Source organism: Phyllostomus discolor, chromosome 6, assembly GCF_004126475.2.
Source record: "Phyllostomus discolor isolate MPI-MPIP mPhyDis1 chromosome 6, mPhyDis1.pri.v3, whole genome shotgun sequence".
Classification (NCBI taxonomy): Eukaryota; Metazoa; Chordata; class Mammalia; order Chiroptera; family Phyllostomidae; genus Phyllostomus; species Phyllostomus discolor.
In genome coordinates, this window is record NC_040908.2 from 18014541 (window position 1) to 18039301 (window position 24761).

Sequence of the window (24761 nt, forward strand, 5' to 3'; positions counted from 1 at the left end):
CCCTGAAAAAACTCCTGACCCCAAAATTGTGAACAACAAAATAGTTGTGACATTAAGCCACTAGGTTTTGCAGCAATTTGTTACTCAATAACGGATAGATGATACAGGTAGTGAGTGGAGCAAAAACTACAAAAGTAAAGTATTGGGTACTTTGTAAGAGTCAAGATTAGGGATCTTAATGTAATCTGTGAGACAGGGAAGGTTTGCTTAAAAAGTGATATACTTAACAGTGGTTATTTAACACTATTTAATAGAGGAGAAATTATCAATAGGCATTTTTTGTTGGTTTTAAGCTTCTATTTTTCTAAAATTTTTACAATGCAAATGTTTTACTCTTGAAATAGTAACAAAAATGTTATTTTGTTAAAACTTCCTTAAGGATTTTCATGGCAGCTTACTCATTCTATTGTACTGAAACCTATTAAGTCTAAAATATTTATTTTCTAATGACAAAATATGTAAACATTTCAGCAAATAACAAAAGTTTTCCATTATCCTATGTAGCTGAAGAATGAAATGTTTCAATTTAACAATCCAAGAAATAAACATCCCATATTGCTTTACAATTTCTGAAGAATTAGAATATATTAAAATGCAATTAACTTAAAATGATACTGCTTATAATTTAGTATCACACTGATTCTTAGAAACTTCTCCAGATTTAGATAGTTCCTCACAGTTATCATTGTGAACAGATATCAATAACATAAAACTGAGAGGAGTAATACTCTGATAACAGAATTAAGAGAGGAAATGATCCAAAAAGACTGCAATAATGTACTAAAACCAACAAGTCAAAATTACAGAGAAGCATATGTGTAGGGTTAAAAAGAAATCAATCACAAATGTACAAGAGGATAAAATAACCCGGCTTAACAACATGAAGAAGCCTTAGGTTTCAGCTGACCACAGTACATTTGCCACAAGAACACAAAAAAAGGTTAATGTAATCTCAAACAAATACTGACCAAGAACCTAAAATGCACCACGTACTTTACTAAGAGAATACAGTGATGAGAGCCACAGAAGGAATAATCTCGTCACATTTAAAACTAGTCACACTACATAAGGAACATTAAGTCCATAGAAAGGAAATGTTTGAAAAAATGAGAGAAATGTGACCTATGAACAGAAGACTTTCTAATTTGAATATTGACTTAAAAGAAAGCTCTTAAAACAACTATTTCATTGTACCAAAATAAATGAATAACTACTATGTGACTGGCATTGTGCTAGGCACTGAGCAGTAAGTGGAGAAAACAGATATTGTGCCTGTCCTCCCTCTGCTTACAGACTACTGAGCACCCTATCATGGGAAGACCTTGAGCAGATACCAAACAATAACCTCTGAAGCATATCATGAAAGAGATTCATGTACTCTGTGTAAAGCTGAAATAAATGGCCTCCAATATTGTTCCCAAATCTAAAATTTTACTAACTTATAGCACCACACCATGAAAAAATATCTTATTTTAAGATAAACAAATGTCTAATGAGTAAAATAGCAGGCAATCCGACACACACACTCGAGATTTTTTAATATTTACCCCTAATAAAACAACCTGTTCAAGTCGTATGTTCAGCTTTCATAGACAAACTATTTAAAACCAACTTCAATCCACATTAAGAAAATCCAACCTCAAATTTTTATTTCATTTCAAATAAAAAATATTTTCCAGAACTGAGAAAATAAATTTGTATTGTTTTAAGTCAAAAAATGTTTAATCTCCTTTACCCTAATGATTATCTTACCCTAATTTAAAAAATTACAAAAATTAGTATTTATCATTTCTCTGAGAATTCTTATATTAATCAATATACCTTTCCATGGCTTTAGCTGTATAAGGCAAATGCATTTCAATACTGTGTTCATCTTCATCTGTCTGCAGAGACATGCGTTCAAACATTCCTGTCTTCCATAGTTCTCCGTAAACTAAAGAAATTTCAAAATATGGTAAAACAAATATATTAATGTATATCCTCATCCTGTGAAACTCCACCCAGTAACACAAAACTGCATGTTTGGCAAAAGACAGAAGCACCACATAATATTATCCTTCATTTTTTTCCTCCACTTTTATTTTTACAAAAGAAAAAAAAAACTAGCTTTTTATATACCAGACAAAACAATAATACATGTAAATAATTTACTCAAGATTTTTATGTTATATGGTTATGTAGGTAATAATTTAAATTTTTCATCAGCTCCCTTTATTGTATCAAAAATTACCTCCAGGTCTAAGCCCTTCCTTAACTTCAGCCAGCACACACTGACAAGAGCATAATTGGTTAGGATTCCTACTGAAATAAGGGGAAACCACTGGCCTGCATACTCATGAAGTTAATAATACAGTTTTTTATTTGTTTTGTCTGTTAACAAAATGTATAAGATTATTATTTCACACCTCAGGTTCTGGCTACAGTAAGAATAGAAAATGTCCACTAAGAATGCTACTTCCCTCAAAAAAAACAAAACAAAACAAACAAAACAAAACAAAAACATGTGGGATAAACCAGAACATAAATTCATGACAGTACCATGCCATAAATAACGTTAAAATGATCTGGTAATTCAGACCCTTGTGATAAATTACACTTCAAATTGAATACTGTACAGCAAGAAATTGATGAAATTTAATAAGTAAAAAAAGTGATAAGAGTGTTTCTGTCTTACCATAGACTGGACAAACATTCTTATAACTACAGCAAAGAAATGAGGTCACCAATATCAAAAAAACAAACTACAAATGGTGCTATGACTTTTTTCTACAAAAACATATCTGATTAAAAAAATCTCCCATTCCTTCTCTGGCAGGCTATCCAATAAAGTTTGTCCCCCAAAACCAACCAGGGAAAAGGCTAGTAAGATTCCAGCTCTATTAATAATATGTATTGTAATAAATTGCTAATGCTCCATGATATGAAAAATCCCAAATTATAAAAATTTAGGCCTAAAAAATATGGAAAAATGAGGTGACATTTCCTGTGTAAATGGCTTCTTTCACTCTACAGAAGTGTATTTAGCAAAATTTCTTGGAACAATAAGCATTCAACATACTTAAAATACAAATTAATGAACTGAAAGGATATACACCAAATCCGTAAAGGTAGTTATTGGTGAGGATGTATACTGAGTTCAGATGAGGGGTAAATTGTAAGTCAATTATGGATGATGAGTACATGAGTATCTGTAACACTGTTTTCTGTACTACTCTGTGGTTTTTAAATTATGCTCCACTATTCCTCCAAAAATACTCTTCAAAGTCAAAAAGTTTTACCTTACACTTCAATATATAAAATGATACCACATTAAATTAAAAAATGTGATTTCTGAAAGCTGATGGAAAAAATAAATCAAAATAACATTTAAAAAATAAATACATTTTATGTAGCACCTTTCTTTCAAGAGTCTCCTAACTACAGTCTCATTTTTCCCCATAAAAATCACCTGTGAGGAAGTCAAGGTTGTTCACTATTATCTACTTACAGCAAGGAAAGTGCTACACATAGGGGTTGACTAACATGCCCAGAATCTTGCATCACATTGTAACGGGCACTAATTTCGTGTCTCATAGCACAGTGAGTGCATAGTTCTTTCCTGAGTATACATGCAGCCACTACCGTCTGGAGACTAGCTGATCTGCGGCTGGCAGAAAAACTGTGGTTGTCTTTTAGGCATACAAAAGATTTCCTTTCTTTTTATTTTTTTAAAAATTCCTATTGGTATTCTATTACAGTAGAAACATTTTATTTCTTAAAACAGACATTACTTTTGATACACATAAATCTAATTTTTTTAATTAACTTGTAATTCCTATTTAAAACTGTTGGCTGTTTAAAAGTCGTATGATTTCTAGCCCTGACTGGTGTGGCTCAGTTGGTTGGGCTTTGTCCCATAAGGCGAACTGTCACCAGTTTGATTCCCAGTCAGGGCACATGCCTAGGTTGCAGCCAGTCATGTGTGATAGGCAACCAATGGATGTTCATCTCATACATGGATGTTCCTCTCCCTTTCTTTCTCCCTTCCTGTCCTTCTCTCTAAAAATAAATAACATCTTTAAAAAATAAACATGAAATAAAAGCTGTACAATTTCTACATACTTACTCTTTTGGTCAATACGAAGGTCATACAGAGGTGTCCTATATATGTCCACACTGGAAAGTGCACATCGAGAAAGGGGCACATGATGAGAAGGCCCAAGGATGAAAATTCTCCGGCTAGGAGATACACAACAAAAAACAAGAACAATTGCACTTCTACATAAACCTTATTAAATCAAAGAAAAAATAAGTAAATTTTAAAAATTACATGTAAAACTTTCTATTGATTGCCTACTGTTATGTTATGTGCTAACTGCATTCCCCTAAAATTCATGTTTAAGTCTCACCCACCCCCATGCCTCAGAATGTAACCATATTTGAAGATAAGGTCTTTCAAGAGGTGATGAAGTCAAAAAGAGGCCATAAGGGTAAGCCTGGTGTCGTGTAAGAAGAGGGAGAGACACCAGGGGTGCACATAAGCAGAGAGGTGACCACATGAAAGGGCATCAAGAGGACGCCCATCTGCAAGCCAAGGATACAGGCGTCAGGAGACACCAACCCTGCCGGCAGCTTAGTCTCGACCTTCCAGACTGCAGAACTGTGAGAAAATAAATTTCTGTTGTTTCACCTGCCCCGTTTGTGGTATTTTGTTACAGCAGCCCTAGCAAACCACTAATATACTACTAGTGATTTTCTCCTCAGTTAATTAAGTTCATTTCTTTATCTCTTTTTGTTGGAAGGCCTTTAAAAGAACCATGTTCAACACCTAGAAATACCAGTTACTAATTATCTACAATAAACCAACTTGCTATGCTTAAAATTGTCTCTGTATTCACAATGGCTGCAGAGTTTTCAATAACTATAGTAATTAAATTTTAAACATTTCAGCTATTAAATAAAATCTCAAAATTCTAACATATTCTAAACTTGCCTTCTAAGGTCTACCACAACTTTAATAAAAATCCATACAAAATATCACTACAGAGAAGTATTCTGATAAAACTACTTTAACAGAGGAAAAAAGGAACCTTGAGAATTCTGTGTAATAAGCTTTCTCTGTTCCCATTCAAATAGAAGTCATTCTCAAAAACAAAAAGAGAGACTTGATTATATTATTTTATACCATAGGTTAAAGAAAAGAACTGGGCTAAACAGCAGCTTAAATCATTAAATCGTTTTATCCTGACATCAAGAATAAAATTAGCCCTGGCTAGTGTGGCTCAGTAGATTTGAGCATCGGTCTGTGAACCAAAAGGTCACTGGTTCAATTCCCGGTCAGGGCACATGCCTGGGCTACAGGCCAGGTCCCCAGTTGGGGGTGTGCAAAAGGCAACCAGTTGATGTTTCTCTCCCTCCTTTTCTCCTTCCCTCCCCTCTCTCTAAAAATAAATAATTAAAATTTTTTTAAAATGATTAAAATCAACTTTCATTTTATCTCAAACATCCCTATAATCTAAATTCTAAAACTGTCCATATTCTCTGTTCTCCCAGATGCACAGGAACAAAATTTACACATATCACACTCACACACAAATTTACAGACCCAAAATACCAAAATCCTGAGAGAGAAGGGAACATACAATTGGCTATATACCTAGAAAATTAAGGACTACTCATTGTTCAATTAATGAACAAGACTGATAACATTAGCTCATTCCTTCATATCAAAAATTTGCAGTCCAAAGAATGTATGCTTTAGCAATATATTTATTTTGATAGAATTCTATTAACAGCCAAAAAATTAACCTATTGTCTGTTGTATGTTACTTGCTCTTTGGAGGGAAGAAGTGGAGGATAAGAAAGATGGACAAGGAAAAGGAAAAAGAAATTCTCAGTTCAGAGTACCAAAACCTCCTCAAGACGTCACACATGACAAACATATAAGACTGCACTATTTCTAGTCAGAAACATAATCTCTTTTCCTGTCCCACCCCCACTCATAACACTCACTTCTTCTCATCACCATTATAACTCAATAACCATTTCAGAAAGGAAAGATCAAACCTAAATTCCTAAATGAACAAGAGACACCACTATGTTCTCCTATCTTAACAGCACATAAACATCAACATGATTTTTTAAATTAACATCTGTTGTGGGATATAGATAAAGTGACTTGCCTAAGGACACGTATTTATATGAACAAGAATCAAGTATGAAAAAGGGCATTTTTATGTTTGAGGAGTACATTTCTATGAAATGACAGAGGAGAGGGATAGAATATTTAATACCAGAATATTCCTAGGAAAGCCAGGGTACTTAAAATATGAATAGGCTTTTAAAGTATCAATCTAAACTCAAGGTATAGATACATTCCGCAGGTAAATGTAACAAGGTTCTCACAGTGGCCAAAAGATGAATACTAATCCAGAAATTTTAAAGACCCAAGGTCAGCTTCAAAAGCCTAACTGCCTCCTCTAATACTGAGTATTTTACCTTGCTTGCTTTTTGACAAACCCAGGCTAGCTGAAAAGATGAAGACTGCTGAGGAAAAGAGCTTCCTGCAGTCTGAATTATCCAACTGATAATTCACCCAACGGAATCTTTCCAGGTTGGCAGAAATTCACCCAAAGGCAATACAGTGAAGTTCCACATGTGGTTAAGAGAAATGAAAAAGAGGCTTAGGTGCCATCAACAAAAAACCCTTAAAAGTGATATACCCAAAAATAAACCAAAAAAGGCTAGGTATCACTGAAGAAGAAAAAGTGTATAATATACCAGTAGTAATCACAAAATGGGTCTCTGTTAGCCCTATGCTAACAAAGAATATTAACACTGTAAATAAAAGATAATGCTTTTTTTTTTGCTAGATTGCTAGATCCATAAACACCTAAGCCATAGAAGTATTTTGGAGACAAATAAGTAATAAGCACATTAAATAAAAGCCATGCCACTTTCTCTCCATTTAATAAATTGCAAGTTGCTTTGTCTTTAAAGAAATTATTTTTAGCCCTGGCTGGTGTGACTCAGTAGATTGAGTGCTAGCCTGTAAACCAAAGGATCACTGGTTCAATTCCCAGTCAGGACACATGTATGGGTTGTGGGCCAGGTCCCCAGCAGGGGCACGTGAGAGGCAACCACACACTGATGTTTCTCTCCTCTTTCTCTTTCCCTTACCCTCTAAAAATAAAGAAATAAACTCTTTTTAAAAATGACTTTTAAATATTAACATGTCATCACTGTTGTTGCACATGTAAAAGAAGCTTTAATATGAAAAAATGGGGGAAAATCAGTAGGCAGTCTCTTAGAAATAAATGTAGTTCATATATAATACCTCTAGAGAATTCATATTTGTGTATTTACTTACTATGAGTGTCATCCATGCACCCAACAAGTAAGTTACCTGAGTGTCTGCCCCCATAAATACTCAACTACTTATTCTAAATGATGTAACACAAGTAATTTTTAAAAGTGTTTCATGGCAAGTGTAGACATTTTAACTAGAGCATAAAAATGTTAAATAAAATTCCTTCCAGGGGGGATGGAAATGGGAGGGAAGTGGAGAGGGCTGGGGGAGCTGGGCTGAGCTGGGCTGGGGGTAAAAGGCAAAAAACTGTACTTGAACAACAATTAAAATTTAAAAAAAAAAGAAAAAAAAGGATTCCTTCCTTTTTACCCTCTTTTTTGTCATGCAAGACTTTCTGAAAGATATGAATTAAGTTACTATCTAAGTATATCCTGAGTTTATTTTTAATTACAGTTTTAGTAATAGGAAAAGACTTTGCAACTATAAATATGAGAAAGAACTTAACTAAATGTATCCCTTTTAAAATTTCTTGAACAGCCAGCCAGAGTGCTATTTTTGAAACACAAATTGGATCCCATCACTTTCCTGCTTAAAATGTCTTTCAATGGCTTTCCATGGTAAGAGGATAAAATCCAAAATTCTTAAAACGGGTTCTAAAGTCTCAAATAAACTGGCCACTTTTTGTAGTACTCTTCCCCTTAAACACAAAACTTCCTGTACACCAGTCTTTTTGCAGTTTCTTGATAACACAGACAACTTTGCCTACTTCAAAGCCTCCACCCATTCCTTTGGCTTGGCTTAAAAATCATCCTCAGAGATGCCTTCCCCAAGACCTTACCCACAGACCTCACCACAGTCTAAAGCCAACCACCCTGTATCACAGCAGTTCTCAAAGTGGGAACTGTGAATGCAAGGACCTTTCAAGGGGCTCACAAAATCAAAGCTATTTTCATAACAATAAAGAAGTTATGTGCTTTTTTTCACTGTGATGACATCTGCACTTACAATACAAAGGTGAGGCTGGGTAAACCGCTGGCACATTAGAGCTACGATCAAGGTAATGCAACCAAAAAGTATTCTTCACCTTCACCCACACCAAGTTTTTTTTTTAAAGCCAGTTTCTCTTGAATACCATTTTATAAAATTATTTTGTATGACAAAATGCATTCAATTTGAGGTGATAAATGCATAAAACACTTCTACTGCACATAGGAGTACGTCTCATAGGAAAGCATTAATATGATTATGAGTTGTGAGTGAAACGAGACCTTTTTTCCTGGAACACAATTTTGATGTCAAGAACTGACTGTAGACAAAGTATGGGTATCCAATTTAGGTACCGTATTTTGCCATTTATAATTTGCACTTTTTTGCCCAAATTCTTGAGGGAAAAATAAGGATTCGCATTATACATAGGTAGTGCTAATTTGTTACAGGCACATAAAATCTCTTGTGCCTTGTATCTGTTCTTGTGTTTTGTAAGTATTTGTTACATAAAATTTCTTATACCATAATATGTTCAAAAGTAAATGCCAAAATTCCTTTATAATATAAAAACCAAGTATCTAAATATAAATAAATAAATAACTGAATTAAAAAATTAAAACAAAAGATTTATTCGTAAACATTTGGGCCAAAAACTGAGGTACACATATACACAGAGTGCATTATGCATGGCAAAATACAGGGGTTGGCAGAAATTTTCTAAGAAGATGAACAAAATGAGCCTGCCGCTTCAAAGAAAACATTTAATATATTTATTGCCAATGACAAAGTTGAAGCTTTTAAGTGAAAACTAGACTTCTGTAAAACTTCTATTCCTATGACATTGACAGTTTCCCAATTCTTAAAGATTTTTCCAATGACACTGGTGGTGATATTAACACGTGATTTTCTGACAGTGTATATCAACGTTTTAAAGATTTACATAATTCAATAAACAACTACTTTCTAAATGTTCCATGCCAGATTTTAAAACAATCATGCAAAGTTAGAAGATCCCTTCAAAGGCTAAGAAGAGTACAAAACATGACCCTGGTTGACATGTAGAAAACAGATTCGTGTGAAAGGTAAGAATGAAAGCTAATGGTATAGAATTTAACCTTCTCTCTTGGACTGTTCTTTATTATTTCTCTTTACTTCTCATAGGATGCTCCCAAAAGGATGCTCTTTGCTTTATCAAAAGACTCTGAAGACATTGCAAATCTCAGAGGGGGGCACTTTAAAGAGAATACAAATATGACTGTGAATTGCTGTTTTTAACATTGAGACCTTCAAATTTATTTATTCTGTATTCAATTATTATATACTATTTGCCAAAAATAAACTGACTACATCTTTCATCATTTGCCTCTCTTTTTACTAATCTCCTTTGTCATATTCTTAGTCCTTGGATCTCTTCCCTTTTTACTCTTTATCTTTTTCCTTCGAGTCTCATTTTCCACCGACTTAATTAACACGAGCTGTCCACATCTACCAATATTGGCTCTATATCTCTCTATGAATTCTAAAGCCAAATGTGATTTGGAGGTACCCTTCCAGCACATACAGTCATCAATAAAGATTCTGTCAAATAAAAAGAAGATTTGGAAAAAGCTGCTACATGTACTAACCTTGATGACAGCTGGTTTATAGGTCCAGGGTCAAAAAAAGGAAATTTCTGAAAATATTTCCAATCTAATTTCTATTTGTTCTTATTCATGAAATAATTTAGTTAAAATTGTATATTAAACATGTATTAAGATTTATTAAAGACACCCCTCAAAACACCAAAAATGGGGCAGGGCTAACCAAATCCTCATCAATTTGCTAACATTATTATTTTATTTATTATTTAAAACTTTCTAAAAATAATTCTAAAAAAAGACATGGTACAATGTCCAGAGCACACTACATAGAAACAAAAGAGAGCAGTTTATCTGTTTTAAAAAATTGAACAAATAGCTCAAAGGAAAAAGAGTAGGCTGTGGGTAAGATTTTCTTTTTCAACTTATGGCTGCCCTGACTTACTTCTTTTGAATGTGTATGCTTCATCTCTACTAATACAGATGCACTAGGATCACTAGAACTATTACTAACAATCAATACTAAACAGAATTAAGGTCACTGATTTTATCCATTCACACAGTGTGTATACAACTAACAATACAATCTGGACCCTTGCCCTGGTTCACATGTAGTAAATCAGCTAAATAAAATGCTGGTGAGAAAATTAAGTAATTTGCGTGGCTATTTCCAGCAGAAATTTTTGAAAGTTCACGTTTCTTATTTTAGAGAGTGATATACTAAGTTTTTAAAAGTTCACAAGTTTCTTATTTGGGATAGTAGTATACAACTCAGTCTCAATTTGCCAGAAAGGTTTTTTTAAAAAGATAATTTCAGAGCTGTCGTTAAATTATTAAACATTTATATGCTTCGAACGCCATGAGATACACTGTCAGATTCTAAAATAATTCAAGTAACTTATCCTGTCAATGAGAAATTATTCTTCTTTCATTAACCACAACTTAACAAGAACGATAAAGAATTTTAAATTAGAAAGTGACTAAAACAGAAAATGCCCACCTCCAGATTTTCAAAGAAAAATTTTAAACCAAAATATTTTAACTGTCAGTGTTCCTGGACCCAATTCTAATATGGGGATGGTTCTCCACATCTCCAACAAGCAATTCTTAGACTCTGCCTGGAAATAGCATCAGATTCCATAGGCATGGGTTCAGTCCTACAAGACTGCCCCCAGAACCCCCACTTCAGATGCCAGTTGGAAGCCCAGGTTGTAACGTGTACTTCTGACTGACTGGCTATAAATCAGAAGTTTCCATGATCCTCTCCTTGGGTTCAATTAATTTGCTAGAACGGCTCACAGAACTCAGAGAAACATTTTACTTACAAAATCACTGGTTTATTTATAAAGGGATATAACTCAGGAAAAACCAGTTAGAAGAGATGTATAGGGTAAGCCATGGGGAAAGGGACCGTAACTTCCACTCCCTCTCTCCAGGGTGCCACTCTCCCTTAGATCAACCCAGAAGTTCTCTGAAGCTTTCCTTTTAGGTTTGTGGGGCAGCTTCATTACTTGGTCATGACTGATTCAACCTCCAGGCCCTACTTATTCCCCAGAGGTCAGGAGTGGACTGAGAAGTCCCAACCCTCTAATCACATGATTGGTTCTCCTTGCAACCAGCCCCTATCCTTAGGTGGGATGCAAAAGTCACCTCCTTATACCTCTCTATAACAAGAGGAAGTTCCAAGGGTTTGAGGGCCTGTGAGTTAGAAACTGTGGGCCAATACAAATATACATGAGAAATACATTTTGGTCACCTGAATGACCAAATTTTTATTTCTTATAAATCACACTATCACATTAACATTGTAACATTTCCAGAACTAAACATTTTATGAATCTAAAGGAAAGTAAAAGCTAAATTTCCAGAACTAGACATTTTACCATCCTAAGGGAATGAAAAAATAGTATTTAACTTTCTATAACCTATAAAAGATATCAAATTTATAAAAAGTCAAATTCCTAATGAATTAGTATATGGTAATAATAAGTATGCAAAACAAATTAGTTCAGTGACAAGGCAGTTATAATTCCCAACATTACTCTGTAACAAAATGGTCTCTAACTAGATTACTTACGTAATAGATGGATCCACTTGTTTGTAAGCATGAGCAGCACAAGACCCACAGTAAGTATATCCTGCATGGCTACAAAACAAAATATTTTTAAACTTAAGCATCAAATTCAGAAATCAAGATATTCTGAAAAAAAAGACTTTGAAAGAAATATAATAACTAAGCTAAACATAACAATTGACTATATAGATTAAAAAGCAATGTACTAATAATGCAACTCCTAGACAATAATAACAACAACACATAATTGTTCTGTGTTCCAAGTTTAAATTTTAAAACATGTTTTGCAAATTTTTTGGTCTCAAGAAAAGTTAGATTTGGTGATATCCAAGGCTTACTTGAAGTTTCTAATGGAATACTAATGATATATGGACTTTTAACATTCCTCTTCGACAGCATTAACAGACTATTACATAACAATGATAAAACTAAGAACAAGTCAAATGAGACCAAAACAAACACCCTACAACTAATAACTCTCTTCCCTCCATGTGTTTAGTCCAAAGAGAATTTACTTGGCCTTCTGTATGTTATTTTCTCTCTTAACTACACATCCCTTCCATCCTACACATCTCAGCATTAAGAGAGGGTCTTTTATCACCTGTAAAATAACATTTCTGGAACTCATTTTTGTTTCTTGATTCATTCAAGTTACATGAGGCTAGAAACATTTTCCTTAGTGCTTTCTTATTAATATGTGGCCAGTGGTATACTGGTAAATGTTTAACAATTGGCTTCTGCAGAAAAAGAAAATGTATACATATACATATGTAAATAACCTTATAAAATTTTACTTCATTAGAAAACTATATACCACACAATTTACAAATAATGAAAAAATACTCTTTCTTTATTGCAAATTCCACATAGCCAACTGACTGTCACAGAATGCTTTCACTAATTTTAGCTAAACTCTTATTCATAGCCAAGGGATGGCGACAACCCACAAGAGTGAAACAATGAAGACATTCAAAAACTCGAATGACTTCTTTACTGATTAGATAATAGTTTTCAAATACTAGAAAGAATATTTCCTTTCTCACTTCTTTGCGTTATTAAGAATGTAAAGGCTACAGACACAACAATTTTAAGTTTAATTTGCATTATTAACCTTTCCCCATTACTTTCTTAAAATAGAAAATCAATAAAAACTAAAGCCCTAATTTGTAGCAATCTGCCAATTAATGTGGAATAAATCATTCCCCAACCATGGCTAATTTCAAGATGCCCAGTAACCTAAAAAGACAAAACATAGTATCAGAGAAAATATTTACAAAGGACATCTGATAAAAGATTTCCATCTGAATACATCAAAAATGTCAAAACTAACAACACAATACATAAAAATTGGTAACTGTTTTGGGAAGACAGAGTTCTGAAGACTGGTTGTAAAACAATGTGAATGTACTTATCACTGTACTTAACTGTTCATGCAAATAGTTAAAAATGTTTAATATGGTAAATTTTGTTGAGTGTACTTTACCACAATTTAAAAAAATTTAATAGGAAAGTATATAAACAGATATTTCATCAAAGAATACACAGAGGTGGCAAGTTAAGTACATAAAAGAATGCTCATCTCAGACTTCCGGCCAAGATGGAGGCATAGGTAGACACACTGTGCCTCCTCACACAACCAAAAGAAGTACAACAACAATTTAAAAACAAAAACCAACCAGAACTGACAGAAAACTGAACCAAATGGAAGTCCAAAAACCAAGGAGTTAAAGAAGACACATTCATCCAGACGGGTAGGAGGGGCAGAGACAGGCAGCCAGGTGGAGAAGACTAATGGCAAAGCGGCTGGCGGACCCAGCAGGGCGCGCAAGGCTGCAGCTGGCCGGCAAGGCAGCAGCGGGTGGACCTGACCAGGCAGCAGACTGCGTACCATGCAGTCCCACATTCGCGCACAGATAAACTGGGAGAAACAACTGGGGAGCGAAACAGACTGCACAACCCAGGGTTCCTCCACGGGGAAATAAAGCCTCAAAACACTGATTGAAAACACCTGTGAGGGTTGAGGCAGCAGCAGGAGAAAACTCCCAGCCTCACAGGAGAGTTCGTTGGAGAGACCCACAGGGTCCTAGAATGTACTCAAGCCCACCCACCCAGGAATCAGCACCAGAAGGGCCCAATTTGCTTGTGGGAAGTGGGGGCAGTGACTAAAATTTGGCAGAGAGCAGAGCAAGCACCATTATTCTCTCTCAGACCCCTTCCCCACATACAGCGTCATAACACAGGATGGGGGTTACCCTGCCAGGGTGAATACCTAAGGCTCCACCCCTCACTACGTAACAGGTGCGTCAAGACAAAAAAAAAAAATGGCCCAAATGAAAGAACAGATTAAAGCTCCAAAAAAATACAACTAAGTGATAAAGAGATAGCCAACCAATCAGATGCACAGTTCAAAGCACTGTGATCAGGACGCTCACAGAATTGGTTGAATTTGGTAGCAAATTAGATTAAAAAATGAAGGCTACACTAAGTGAAATAAAGGAAAACATATAGGGAACCAGTAGTGATGGGAAGGAAACTGGGACTCAAATCAACGGTGTGGACCAAAAGGAAGAAACATTCAACCAGAAAAGAATGAAGAAATAAGAATTCAAAAATATGAGGAGAGGCTTAGGAACCTCCAGGACATCTTGAAACAATCCAACATCCGAATTATAGGGGTACCAGAAGGAGAAGGAGGAAGAGCAACAAATGGAAAAGTTATTTGAACAAATAATAAAGGAGAACTTCCCCATTCTGGCAAAGGAAATAGACTTCCAGGAAGTCCAGGAAGCTCAGAAAGTCCCAAAGAAGTTGGACCCAAGGAGGAACACACCAAGGCACATCATAATTACATTAGCCAAGGTAAAAATGAAGGAGAGAATCCTAGAAGCAGCAAGGGATAAGGGGACAATAACCTACAAAGGAGTTCCCATCAGACTGTCAGCTGATTTCTCAAAAGACACCTTACAGGCAAAAAGGGGCTGGAAAGAAGTATTCCAAGTCATAAAAGGCAAGGATCTACATCCAAGATGGCTCTATCCAGCAAAGCTTTCATTTAGAATGGAAGGGCAGATAAAGTGCTTCTCAGATAAAGTCAAGTTAAAGAAGTTCATCATCACCAAACCCTTATTCTATGAAATGTTAAAGGGACTCATCTAAGAAAAAGATAAAAAAAACATGTATAGTAAAATGACAGCAAACTCACAATTAACAACCACACCTAAAACAAAAACAAAAAGAAACTAAGCAAACAACTAGAACAGGAACAGAACCACAGAAATGGAGATCACATGAAGGGTTAACAACAGGAGACTGTGAGGAGGAGAGAGGGGGAAAAGGTACAGAGAATAAGTAGCATAGATGTTAGGTAGAAAATAGAAAGAGGGAGGATAAGAATAGTATGGGAAATGTAGAAGCCAAAGAACTTATATGTACAACCCATGGATATGAACTAAAGGGGGGGAATGTGGGTGGGAGGGGGTGTGTAGGGCGGAGGGGAGTGAAGAGGGGGAAATGGGACAACTGTAATAGCATAATCAATAAAATATATTAAAAAAAAGAATGCTCACCACCATTTAGTCATCAAGGAAAGGCAAATTAAAACTAAAATGAGAGCCCTGGCCAAGTAGGTCGGTTCATTGGAGCATCATCCCAATACTCCAAGGTTGCAGGTTCAATTCCCAGTCAGGGCACATACAAAAATCAACCAATGAATGCATAAATAAGTAGAACAACAAAAACTAATCTTTCTCTATCTCTCTCCAATAAAAACTTTAATTTGAAAACTAAAATGAGCTACCACTAAATACTCACTAGAATAGCTAAAATTAAAGACTGACCATATCAAGTATAGCAAGGATGTAGAACTGAAACTCAGTTTGTACTTGTAGAAATGGAAAACAGGGTGGCAACTGCTTAAACAGTTAAATATACTCCTGCCCTGTGATCCAAGCCATTTTACTCTTCAAAAAAAAAAAGGCAATACGTCCACATCACAAAGATTTGTACACAATCTTTGTCCCTGTTTTATTTGAAATAGCCCAAAACTGGAAACAACTGAATGACCCTCAAAAGGCGAATGGATAAACTATCTGCAGTATATCCATACAAAAGAATACTCTTTAGCGATAAAAAGGAATGAACAACTGACATACTCAAAATAATTATGCTTAAAATGGCAAACTCAATAATGAAATACTCTGAGAGAAGCCAGACAAAAAAAGTTCACACTACATGATGCCATTTAAGTAACTCTAGAAAAGAAAAACTAATCTATAGTAATAGAAAATATATCAGTGAACGTGAAACGAGAATTACAACAGGGCACAAGAAAAATTGGGAATGGTGAGTATGTTCATTATTGTAACTGTGGTGATAGTGTCACTGGTGTATACATATTTCAAATTTACCAACTGTACACTTTACATATATGCACCTGTATGTTAATCATACCACAATGAAGCTCTATTTTTAAAATGACCCTCATTTGAACTAGGTTAAGTTGTGAATGTAGAAAGAGATTCACATAAGTCAACGACAGCAGTACAGGATAGCAATGTGCTTAATTGGGAGTTCAGTTATATAGGACATTAAGCACACTGAAATCACCAAGGGCTTTATTGGTCAGATTAATGGTAATCACTCTATCCAAGAGAGCCTATTAAGTTTCTTGATATAACAATACTTTCACAACACAGATCTAATCTTAGCCAAATGGAAATGTATGTTGTTCTATGGCTTAGCAAATACAGTTTTGCTGTCATCCTGCACTGATCTTGACACTCTAGCTGCATCAGGTACTCTATTTTATTTGATTATGTCCCCAGTCTTCCAGGGCTTAAGACCTCCATACTGACTTTTTCAGATCCCTAATACCTGTTCCTGATCTTAACATTACTGGCTCCCCCTTCTCAATTGAAAAATACACTATCTTGATGAGAATGCAGACTGGTGCAGTCACTGTGGAAAACAGTACAGAATTTCCTCAAAAAATTAAAGCTGGAACTGCCTTCTAATCCAGCAATACCACTGCTGGGATCATACTCAAAAGAACCTATGCTCCCTAATGTTCATAGCAGTGTTATTTACAATAACCAAGTGCCAGGAACAGCCCAAGTGCCCATCAGTAAATGAGTGGATCAAAAAACTGTGGCACATTTACACAGTGGAATACTATGCAGCAGAAAAAAAGACAGAACTCCTACCCTTCACAACAGCATGGATGGACTGGAGAGCATCATGCTAAGTGAAATAAGCCAGGTAGGGTAAGACAAATACCATATGAGCTCACCTATAAGTGGAACCTAATCAACAAAGCAAACAAATGAGCAAAACAGAACCAGAGACATGGAAATAAAGAACAAACTGACAGTGACCAGACGGGAGTGGGGGAGGAGGTATCAGGGGAAAGAAAGGAAAGGAGCAAGTCAAGGAACATGAATAGAGGATTCATGGACAACAGGGTGGAGATTGACTGTGGGAGTGGGGAGTCCGGGGCAGGGGAGAGCAATGGAGAAAATACTGGGACAACTGTTAACGGGGACAGCTCTTTTTTAAAAAAGAAAAAGGAAAATATATAATAAAAAATTAACTATTAAAAAATAAATTTAAAATACATACTACCTTACCTGGCCATTTAGACCTTAAAAACTATCTGCTCCATCTGGATTTGTTATGGTCTGTCTTAAACCCAAAATCTCAGATTGTGACACTGCTTTGCTCTCAGTTGTCACTTATTCCACACCTCTAATTCCCATCATTATACTTTAAACTGGCCCTTCCATCTTAGATTTGCTTTATAGACTTTAGTTGCTATTTCCCATTCTTTAATTTGAAGATCCTGACCCCCATACTCTGATCTCTAAATTAACCTGTCTTTCTGGTCTGAGCCTCTCCCAGTTTTACCAATCCTGTTCCTACCCAACTCACTTCTTAAATGTCAGAAAGGTGTCTTAGAAGCATTGGGTTCTTGAAGTATGTAAAGGACAGAAATGGTAAGAATAGAAGACCAAGGGCACAAAAAAAGATGAGCAAATGTCCAAGTGTATGATGTTGATGATAAAATATGAGACTGGCCTGACTGCAACAGGAAACTAATGCTAAGCCAGAGCCAGACAGGAGCTGGGGCTTCATAACACAAGTTACTGAAAAACTGTTGTATGCTCTTGAGCAGGGGAGTGACAATCAAAACTTTTGAAACAAAATTATTAGTCTAGTACTGAAAAACATGAGCACAGGGGACACATTAGAAGCAGGAGGTGGTAAGCACAGCTCTCTTGGAAACTGTGGCATGAGGTAATGATGCCATGGTCTAGAATGGTGTCAGTAGTAGCGGAAATGAGAAATAAATGCTCTATCAGGAGTTTCCAACCTTTTGGTGTCCCTGGGCCACACTGGAAGAAAAGTTGTCTTGGGCCACACATTAAATATGCAAACACTAACAAAAACTATGAGCAAAAAAAAAAAAAAAGGTTACAGTAAATTTACGATTTTGTGTTGGGCTGCATTAATAGCCATTGAGTTGGACACATCTGCTAGAGTATAAAAAGAAAAACTCAAATGTCTTAGTGACCAAGTACCTATAGGAAGACAGTCATGATCATAGTAACAACTAACATTTATTGACTGCTTACTATGCATCAGGCACTCTTCTGTGTAACTCAAAGCATTAAACTTATTTAATCCTCATACTAACACTGAGATGAGAATTATTATTTTTCTCATTTTATAGATCAAGAAACTAAAAGAGAAAGGTTAAGAAACTTGTTCAAAGTCAAAAATAGATAGTAACCCCAGGATTTAAAGCCAGGCAGTAAAACTCCAGAACCCATTCTTAACCACCTATTCTTTATATATTTGAAGGAACAAGGGAAGGAATCCACGGAGTAGGAAAAACAAGCCTAAAACCTGGAAGAATACTTACAGAATCATACACCCTATAAGACTATTATACAGGGAAGGACAACAGGTTTGAAAGCACAAGGTAAATATTTTACAAGAGAACTCAGTTCATGATTTCCGTCTTTCTAAAGTTGAAGACTTAAAAGTCTACTTTAAAGAATGACAAAATAGTTGTGAAGAGTGGAAGAGTCCTAATTTGGAGAAAGAATACATTGCAGAGTATTTTTTAAAATCATTAAGCATACCATCCCTCTTAACACCCATCATGAGAAAGTCATGAACAGACCAAGAACATAGTCAAAGAGAAAATTTCTAATAACTTTCCTTTAGGAAAGCCACAGTAATAATTATCAACTCTCACCACTGATCCTCTGTTCCTGCCACCCCCTTCTCTTGCTAATATTCTACATTCATATGAAAACAAGGTTTCACTAAGGGATCACTCCTAATAAAGAAGGTTTCACCAAGGGAACATCTAAGGGTTTTTTTCTTTTTTGCTTAATAGCCAGAAGACTAATAAAAATGTGGACTCTATAGATATTTAAGCATGCATCATAAAAGCATGTCACAGTCAGTCTTTTAAAAGCTATTAAAATCCTTAACACAAAGTCATTCCTGCTCACTTTTCCAGGTCACCCTGGCTCCAAATGTAACTTTTCATGAAGGCAAATACTGGGGTTGGCCAAAAAGTCTGTTTGATTTTTTCCATATGATGGCTCTAGTAGAACTTAGTTTTCTTTAACTTCATTAAAAACAATTTTGTTAGATTGTATTGTGACAGTTGTCAAATCAGTGTGCATTTTTTAAAAAACTTATCAAAATTAGTGAATTTTTGTGTAGCCATTTTAATATTAAAGATTGAAGAAATATGTAACATTTTGGGCACATTATGCTTTATTATTTCAAGAAAAGCAGAAATGCAAAAAAAGGTTTGTGCAATGTATGGAGAAGGTGCTGTGACTGATCCAACATGTCAAAAGTGTTTTGTGAAGTTTCCTGCTGGAGATTTCTCACTGAACGATGTTCCACAGTCGGGCAGACCAGTTGAAGTTGACAGCGATGAAATTAAGACATTAAGAACAATCAACGTTATCCCATGCGGGGGATAGCCGACATAAAATATCCAAATCAACAGTTATAGGTGAAAATGAAAAATGTGCCTTCCATTTTACAGAAAAACTGAATGGACTTTTTTGGCCAGCCCAATATAAAATTATATTTCCATATCTACAATTTGTCATTAGGCTAAACCATGTCTCTATAAACTAAACTGATCCTTCTCTTCACAAAGTACTGTTGCCTTCACCCTTGATTCCTACACAGCAGACCCTTTACACCATTAAGTCCCACTTCTGTCTAGAATTTCTGTGGCCCCACAGAGCAGCAATTAAATGAGGATACAAGGCAATGTCCATGATCATTCACTGGTTAAGTGACAGTTTCCCACACACCAACCTGGCAGTGTGGTATAATTTAAATTCCTATGTCAGGCAAAATTACCAATTACTGCATGACAAGGATTTTCACTTGTTAAGTCTCAGACTACCAAGGTTATAGGTGAATAGTATAAACCGTGAATGCCAAGAGTTTACCACACATTCTCTAAGAGGCTTTTCATTAAATATGATATAGGGAATAAAAGAATACTTACTTAGATTCAACAAAGTCAGGTTCTCACACTCCTAGTTCTACCTAATAGCAGCAAAATGCAAAATAAAAAGACTGGCCTAGATGAAATGAGAAGATTGGACCAGATGAAATAAAAAGACCTTTGATGATAACAAAAGTCTGTAAGATCTACTTAAGCTAAAATATGATCTCACAAGCTGGAAACTAAAATTAAAAACAACCTGCATGACAACTGGCTGTAAACAGTTTGCAGAGGCAGCAGCCTCCACACCACCTCTCTCAACTTTATTGTGCTGTACTTAGCCTTTATCATTTTCTTTCATAGGTACTGCTCAACGGCCCTGGAGAGTCCTGCTTCAGTAAAAAATATTAGTAGGTGGGGAAAAAAAAAAGTAACTCTGCAAAGGAAAATAACCCCCCCAATATGTCCAGGTTACATAGTCACTATTCAGAGTACTTTATTTTTTATAAAATGGAATCTCACAAGTATTAAATAAACAATACTTTGAGCTAAACAAAGTTATTCAAGTTAGTCAAGTCAAACAAGAATAAACTAACTACAAGTTGCATATCTAGAATTTTTAATGCTAAAATATATAAGGTTTCAGCTATTGCCATGAATAACCTATTAATATAAATAAGGATGAACACTAAACAAGCTGCATACCTTTAGTAACTTAAATTAACTATGTAATTCATGATTCATTGTCTTATTATACACACTGGTAGAGCTCTACAGGTATGCCTCACTATACACAAACTGGTATTCTATATAAACATTTATCTTCTAAATTTTTAAAAACTGGTTTTTATATTAAAAGTAATACATGTACACAGTAAAAAAGTAAAAGTGCCCCTTATTCCATATAACTCCTATCAGGTTAACTACTAACAAGTTAAACTTTATTTTAAATGTACAAAGAGGGCTTCAATATTTATAGGATCTGCTGTGTAGAAAAAAATTATTAAACAAGCCCCATCCCCAATTATCTGATTGTATTTTTATATTCAACACGTGTTTTCTTGTGATGCATACCTGTACAGCTCCATTCAAAGGGTTGCTAAGATATTCCTGCATACTGCAAGACAAACAATGTTGGCATTGTGGCACACTGGCAATGTGGTATCTGGCGGTCACGGTAAAAAGGCTTTTGGAACTCTTAGTTCATGAGATCATTTCAATATATTGTGTATCCCTGGGACACATGCTGTTTCCTGTGCCTCAAGATAAATAAGGTAGCTCTAAATTCAAACAAAGGATATTTTTTAATCATATGAAAATCTTTTGAATTCCCCAAATGTGCCTGCCTATATGTCAAACTCATTTTCACCAGGGGCCACATCAGACTCAAGGTTGCCTTCAAAGGGCCAAATGTCATTTTAGGGCTGTATATAAATGTAACTACTCCTTAACTAGGGGCAAGGAGCTTGGCATTGCCACCGCGTAGAAACAAGGTGCTGGGCCATATGAAACAAGGTAGAGGGCTGGATTCAGCTCAGGGGCCTTGTGTTTGCCCCTGTGGGTTAGAGTCATTAAGATTAATCAATAGTTAGTTTACGGGTCAATATTTATTCTTTAATGGTACCATTCTATTTAATCTACATCAATATAAAAATGAGCAATCTGCTTAAGCAATTTCAAAAGTGTGCTATCTAGGTTCTGTGTTTGTGTTTTTAAGGTCCCCCTTTTATGATTTATGTCTATAAAGCAAAATCTAAGAAAAGCTGGTTCCAGAGAGCCAGAATTTATAAAATTTAAAGTATGTTTTGATTGACTTAGTTTTAAATAAAAATATCTTAAAATTTTCAGTTTTTTAATTACTATATAAGCATATTCTTACCAAAAAAACCTTTATGTTTATATGAGTATAACAATAAAAAATGTGTTGCTTTTCTACCTAAAAAAAAAAGTAACTCTGCAAAGGAAAATAATTACTTCTGAAAACCATATAGTAAGACAAATTACTATAGTATATGTTCATATGTTAACAAAAATGGATATTGCCTATATATGCATCAACATTAGAAGGTCACTATATAGTAGAAAAAAAGCACACCATAGCCAAAACTATTTTCAAATATCCATTTTAAAACTTGAGGTAACTTGGTCCTGACTGGTGTGGCTCAGTTGGTTGGGTGTCATTCCGCAAAGTGAAAGGTCACCAGTTCAATTACTAGTCAGGGCACACCCCTGGGTTGTGGGTCAGGTAGGTCCCGGGTTGGGGGCGTACAAGATGCAGCCTCAATGTTTCTCTCACACATTGATGTTTCTCTCCCTCCCTCCCTCCCTTCCCACTCTCTAAAAATAAATAAATAAATAGCCTTTTTAAAAAAACTTAAGGTAATTTGGAAATCTTTTACAAATCAATATATTTGTAACTTAGGCTCATACATTTCACTTGCCAGGCCACTGCCAGTGATTTCAGTTTCACACTAACTACAAGAAGGAAACAAGTCTGGCTACTTTCTCATAAATAACTAACCTCAACTTAATTATATGTTGATTCAGCTCTGCTCCCACATTTATAACAAGTTTTAACTAGGAGAGGTGCAAACCACAATAGTCAAACACCAGCAAAGCAATGGGCAAGACAATACAACCTATCTCATGAGTTACTACAAAGAGATCCATTGTTTCTCACCCAATCAAGGGCCTCACTTTTACAAAATTCCCCTCTTATCCCTGTATCGATTTTTCTTTCTTCACTGGTTCATTTCATCAACATTATAACACTTTAATATCTTCCATCCTGAATAAAAATTCTCCGGACACCATATTCCCACTGCCCTATTTGCTTATTTTATAGCAAAATTCCTGGGGGGGAGGGGAGGGGACCATGTATACTCACAATCTTCATTTCACTCTCAGATTCTTTCTTGAACCTATACCAATCATGCCTTCATTCCCAACACCCCACAGAAATTGTTGTTATCAAGGTGAGCCAGCAACACCCACATTGCAAAATCCAACGATCAACTCTCAGCCCTCATCTTATTTGACCAATTGGCAGAATTTCACAGAGCTGATCCTCTTCTCCTCTGACACATTTTTCATCCTTTTGCCTCCCAGAGACGTCATTCATCCTTGGTTTTCCTCTTTGCTCACTGGTCCTCCTTCAATATCTCCTTTGCAAATGCTCATCTTCACCCTGTCCTCTACATAAAGTTGTTTGCCTAAGGGGCTTAGTCCTTGAACCTCTTCTCTTGTCTATATTTTATACCCTACTCAACCAACTGCAGCCTGTGATATATACACTGAAGCAGGCTGGCCCTTATTCCCTGTACTACAGTTCATATATCTAGCTGCCTATTTGAAATCTCTACTTGGATAGCTAATAGGCATCTCAACATTAACATGGTCAAAGTCAATTCCTAGATTTTACATGAACACTTCTACTCCCTACCTCCACCCATTTGCCCCTTGTCAGTATAAAAGCAACTCCATCCTTCCAGTTCCACAAGCACCAGAACTTGAAGAGTTCTCACTGACTCTTCTTCTATTTTACTGGTACTTACCTTAGAAATAGATCCAGAATACACTGCTTCTCATCACCCCCACCCACTAGCCCTTAGTCAAAGCCACTATTTCATCTCTTTTCTATACTATTGCAATACATGTCCTAAACTGGACTCCCTGTTTCCACAAAACTGAACATCCATACAGCAGGCAAAAGTAATCCTTTTCAAACCTAAGTCAGATTATGTCACTTTTCAGCTCAAAACTTCTCATGACTTGCCATTTCACTTGAAATAAAAACCAAACTTTTTATGACAGTCTACAAAGCCTCACTGTGACCTAGTCCCTGCTGCCTATCTCATCCACTCCTCTTTCACTCACACATGCCACTCCAGCTACACCAGCCTCCTTGCTTCTTCTCAAACACACTAAGCATACCCTGCCCTAGAGTCTTTGCTCTTGCTGTTCCCCAGCCTGAAGCCCTCTCTCTAGGCATCTGCGTAGCCTCTCTCGCCCATCATTTAGGTTCAAATGTTACCTTCTCAGACCTGTTCTCACTATCCTATATAAACTAGCAACTCCCTACCCATATTGTCACCCTCAATCCTCTTATCTGCTTTTTTTTTCTTCTTAGCACCCATCAGCACCTGACAAAGAATGTAATTGTTTACTGTCTGTCTTCCTCCAGTACTAAAATGCAAGCACTAAGAGAGAAGTGATTCTAATTTATTCAAAAAGCATCACAAAGAAGAGTACCTGGCATTTAGCCTGGTACATATTTGCTGAATGACCAAATAAATAATTGCAAGTCATTATGCTAAAAGTTTAACAAAGATTAGCTCATTTAATCAT

At 35.7% G+C, this 24761-nt stretch overlaps 1 protein-coding gene across 4 annotated transcripts in view; it reads right to left on the reverse strand.

Moving 5' to 3' along the window:
* LOC114499315 (protein MEMO1) overlaps positions 1-24761 on the reverse strand; it is a 110792-nt gene that overhangs the window by 41589 nt on the left and 44442 nt on the right. For 2 of the 4 annotated variants that reach the window (XM_036027807.1, XM_028515385.2), the window contains exons 3-5: positions 11930-11998; positions 4106-4218; positions 1822-1933 (exon numbers count right to left, since the gene is read on the reverse strand). In XM_036027807.1, the coding sequence (XP_035883700.1) occupies positions 1822-1933; positions 4106-4218; positions 11930-11996 (292 nt within the window). In that variant the 5' untranslated portion in view covers positions 11997-11998. The remainder of the gene's footprint in view (positions 1-1821; positions 1934-4105; positions 4219-11929; positions 11999-24761) is intronic. The other 2 variants (XM_028515387.2, XM_036027806.1) reach the window with 2 other exon arrangements.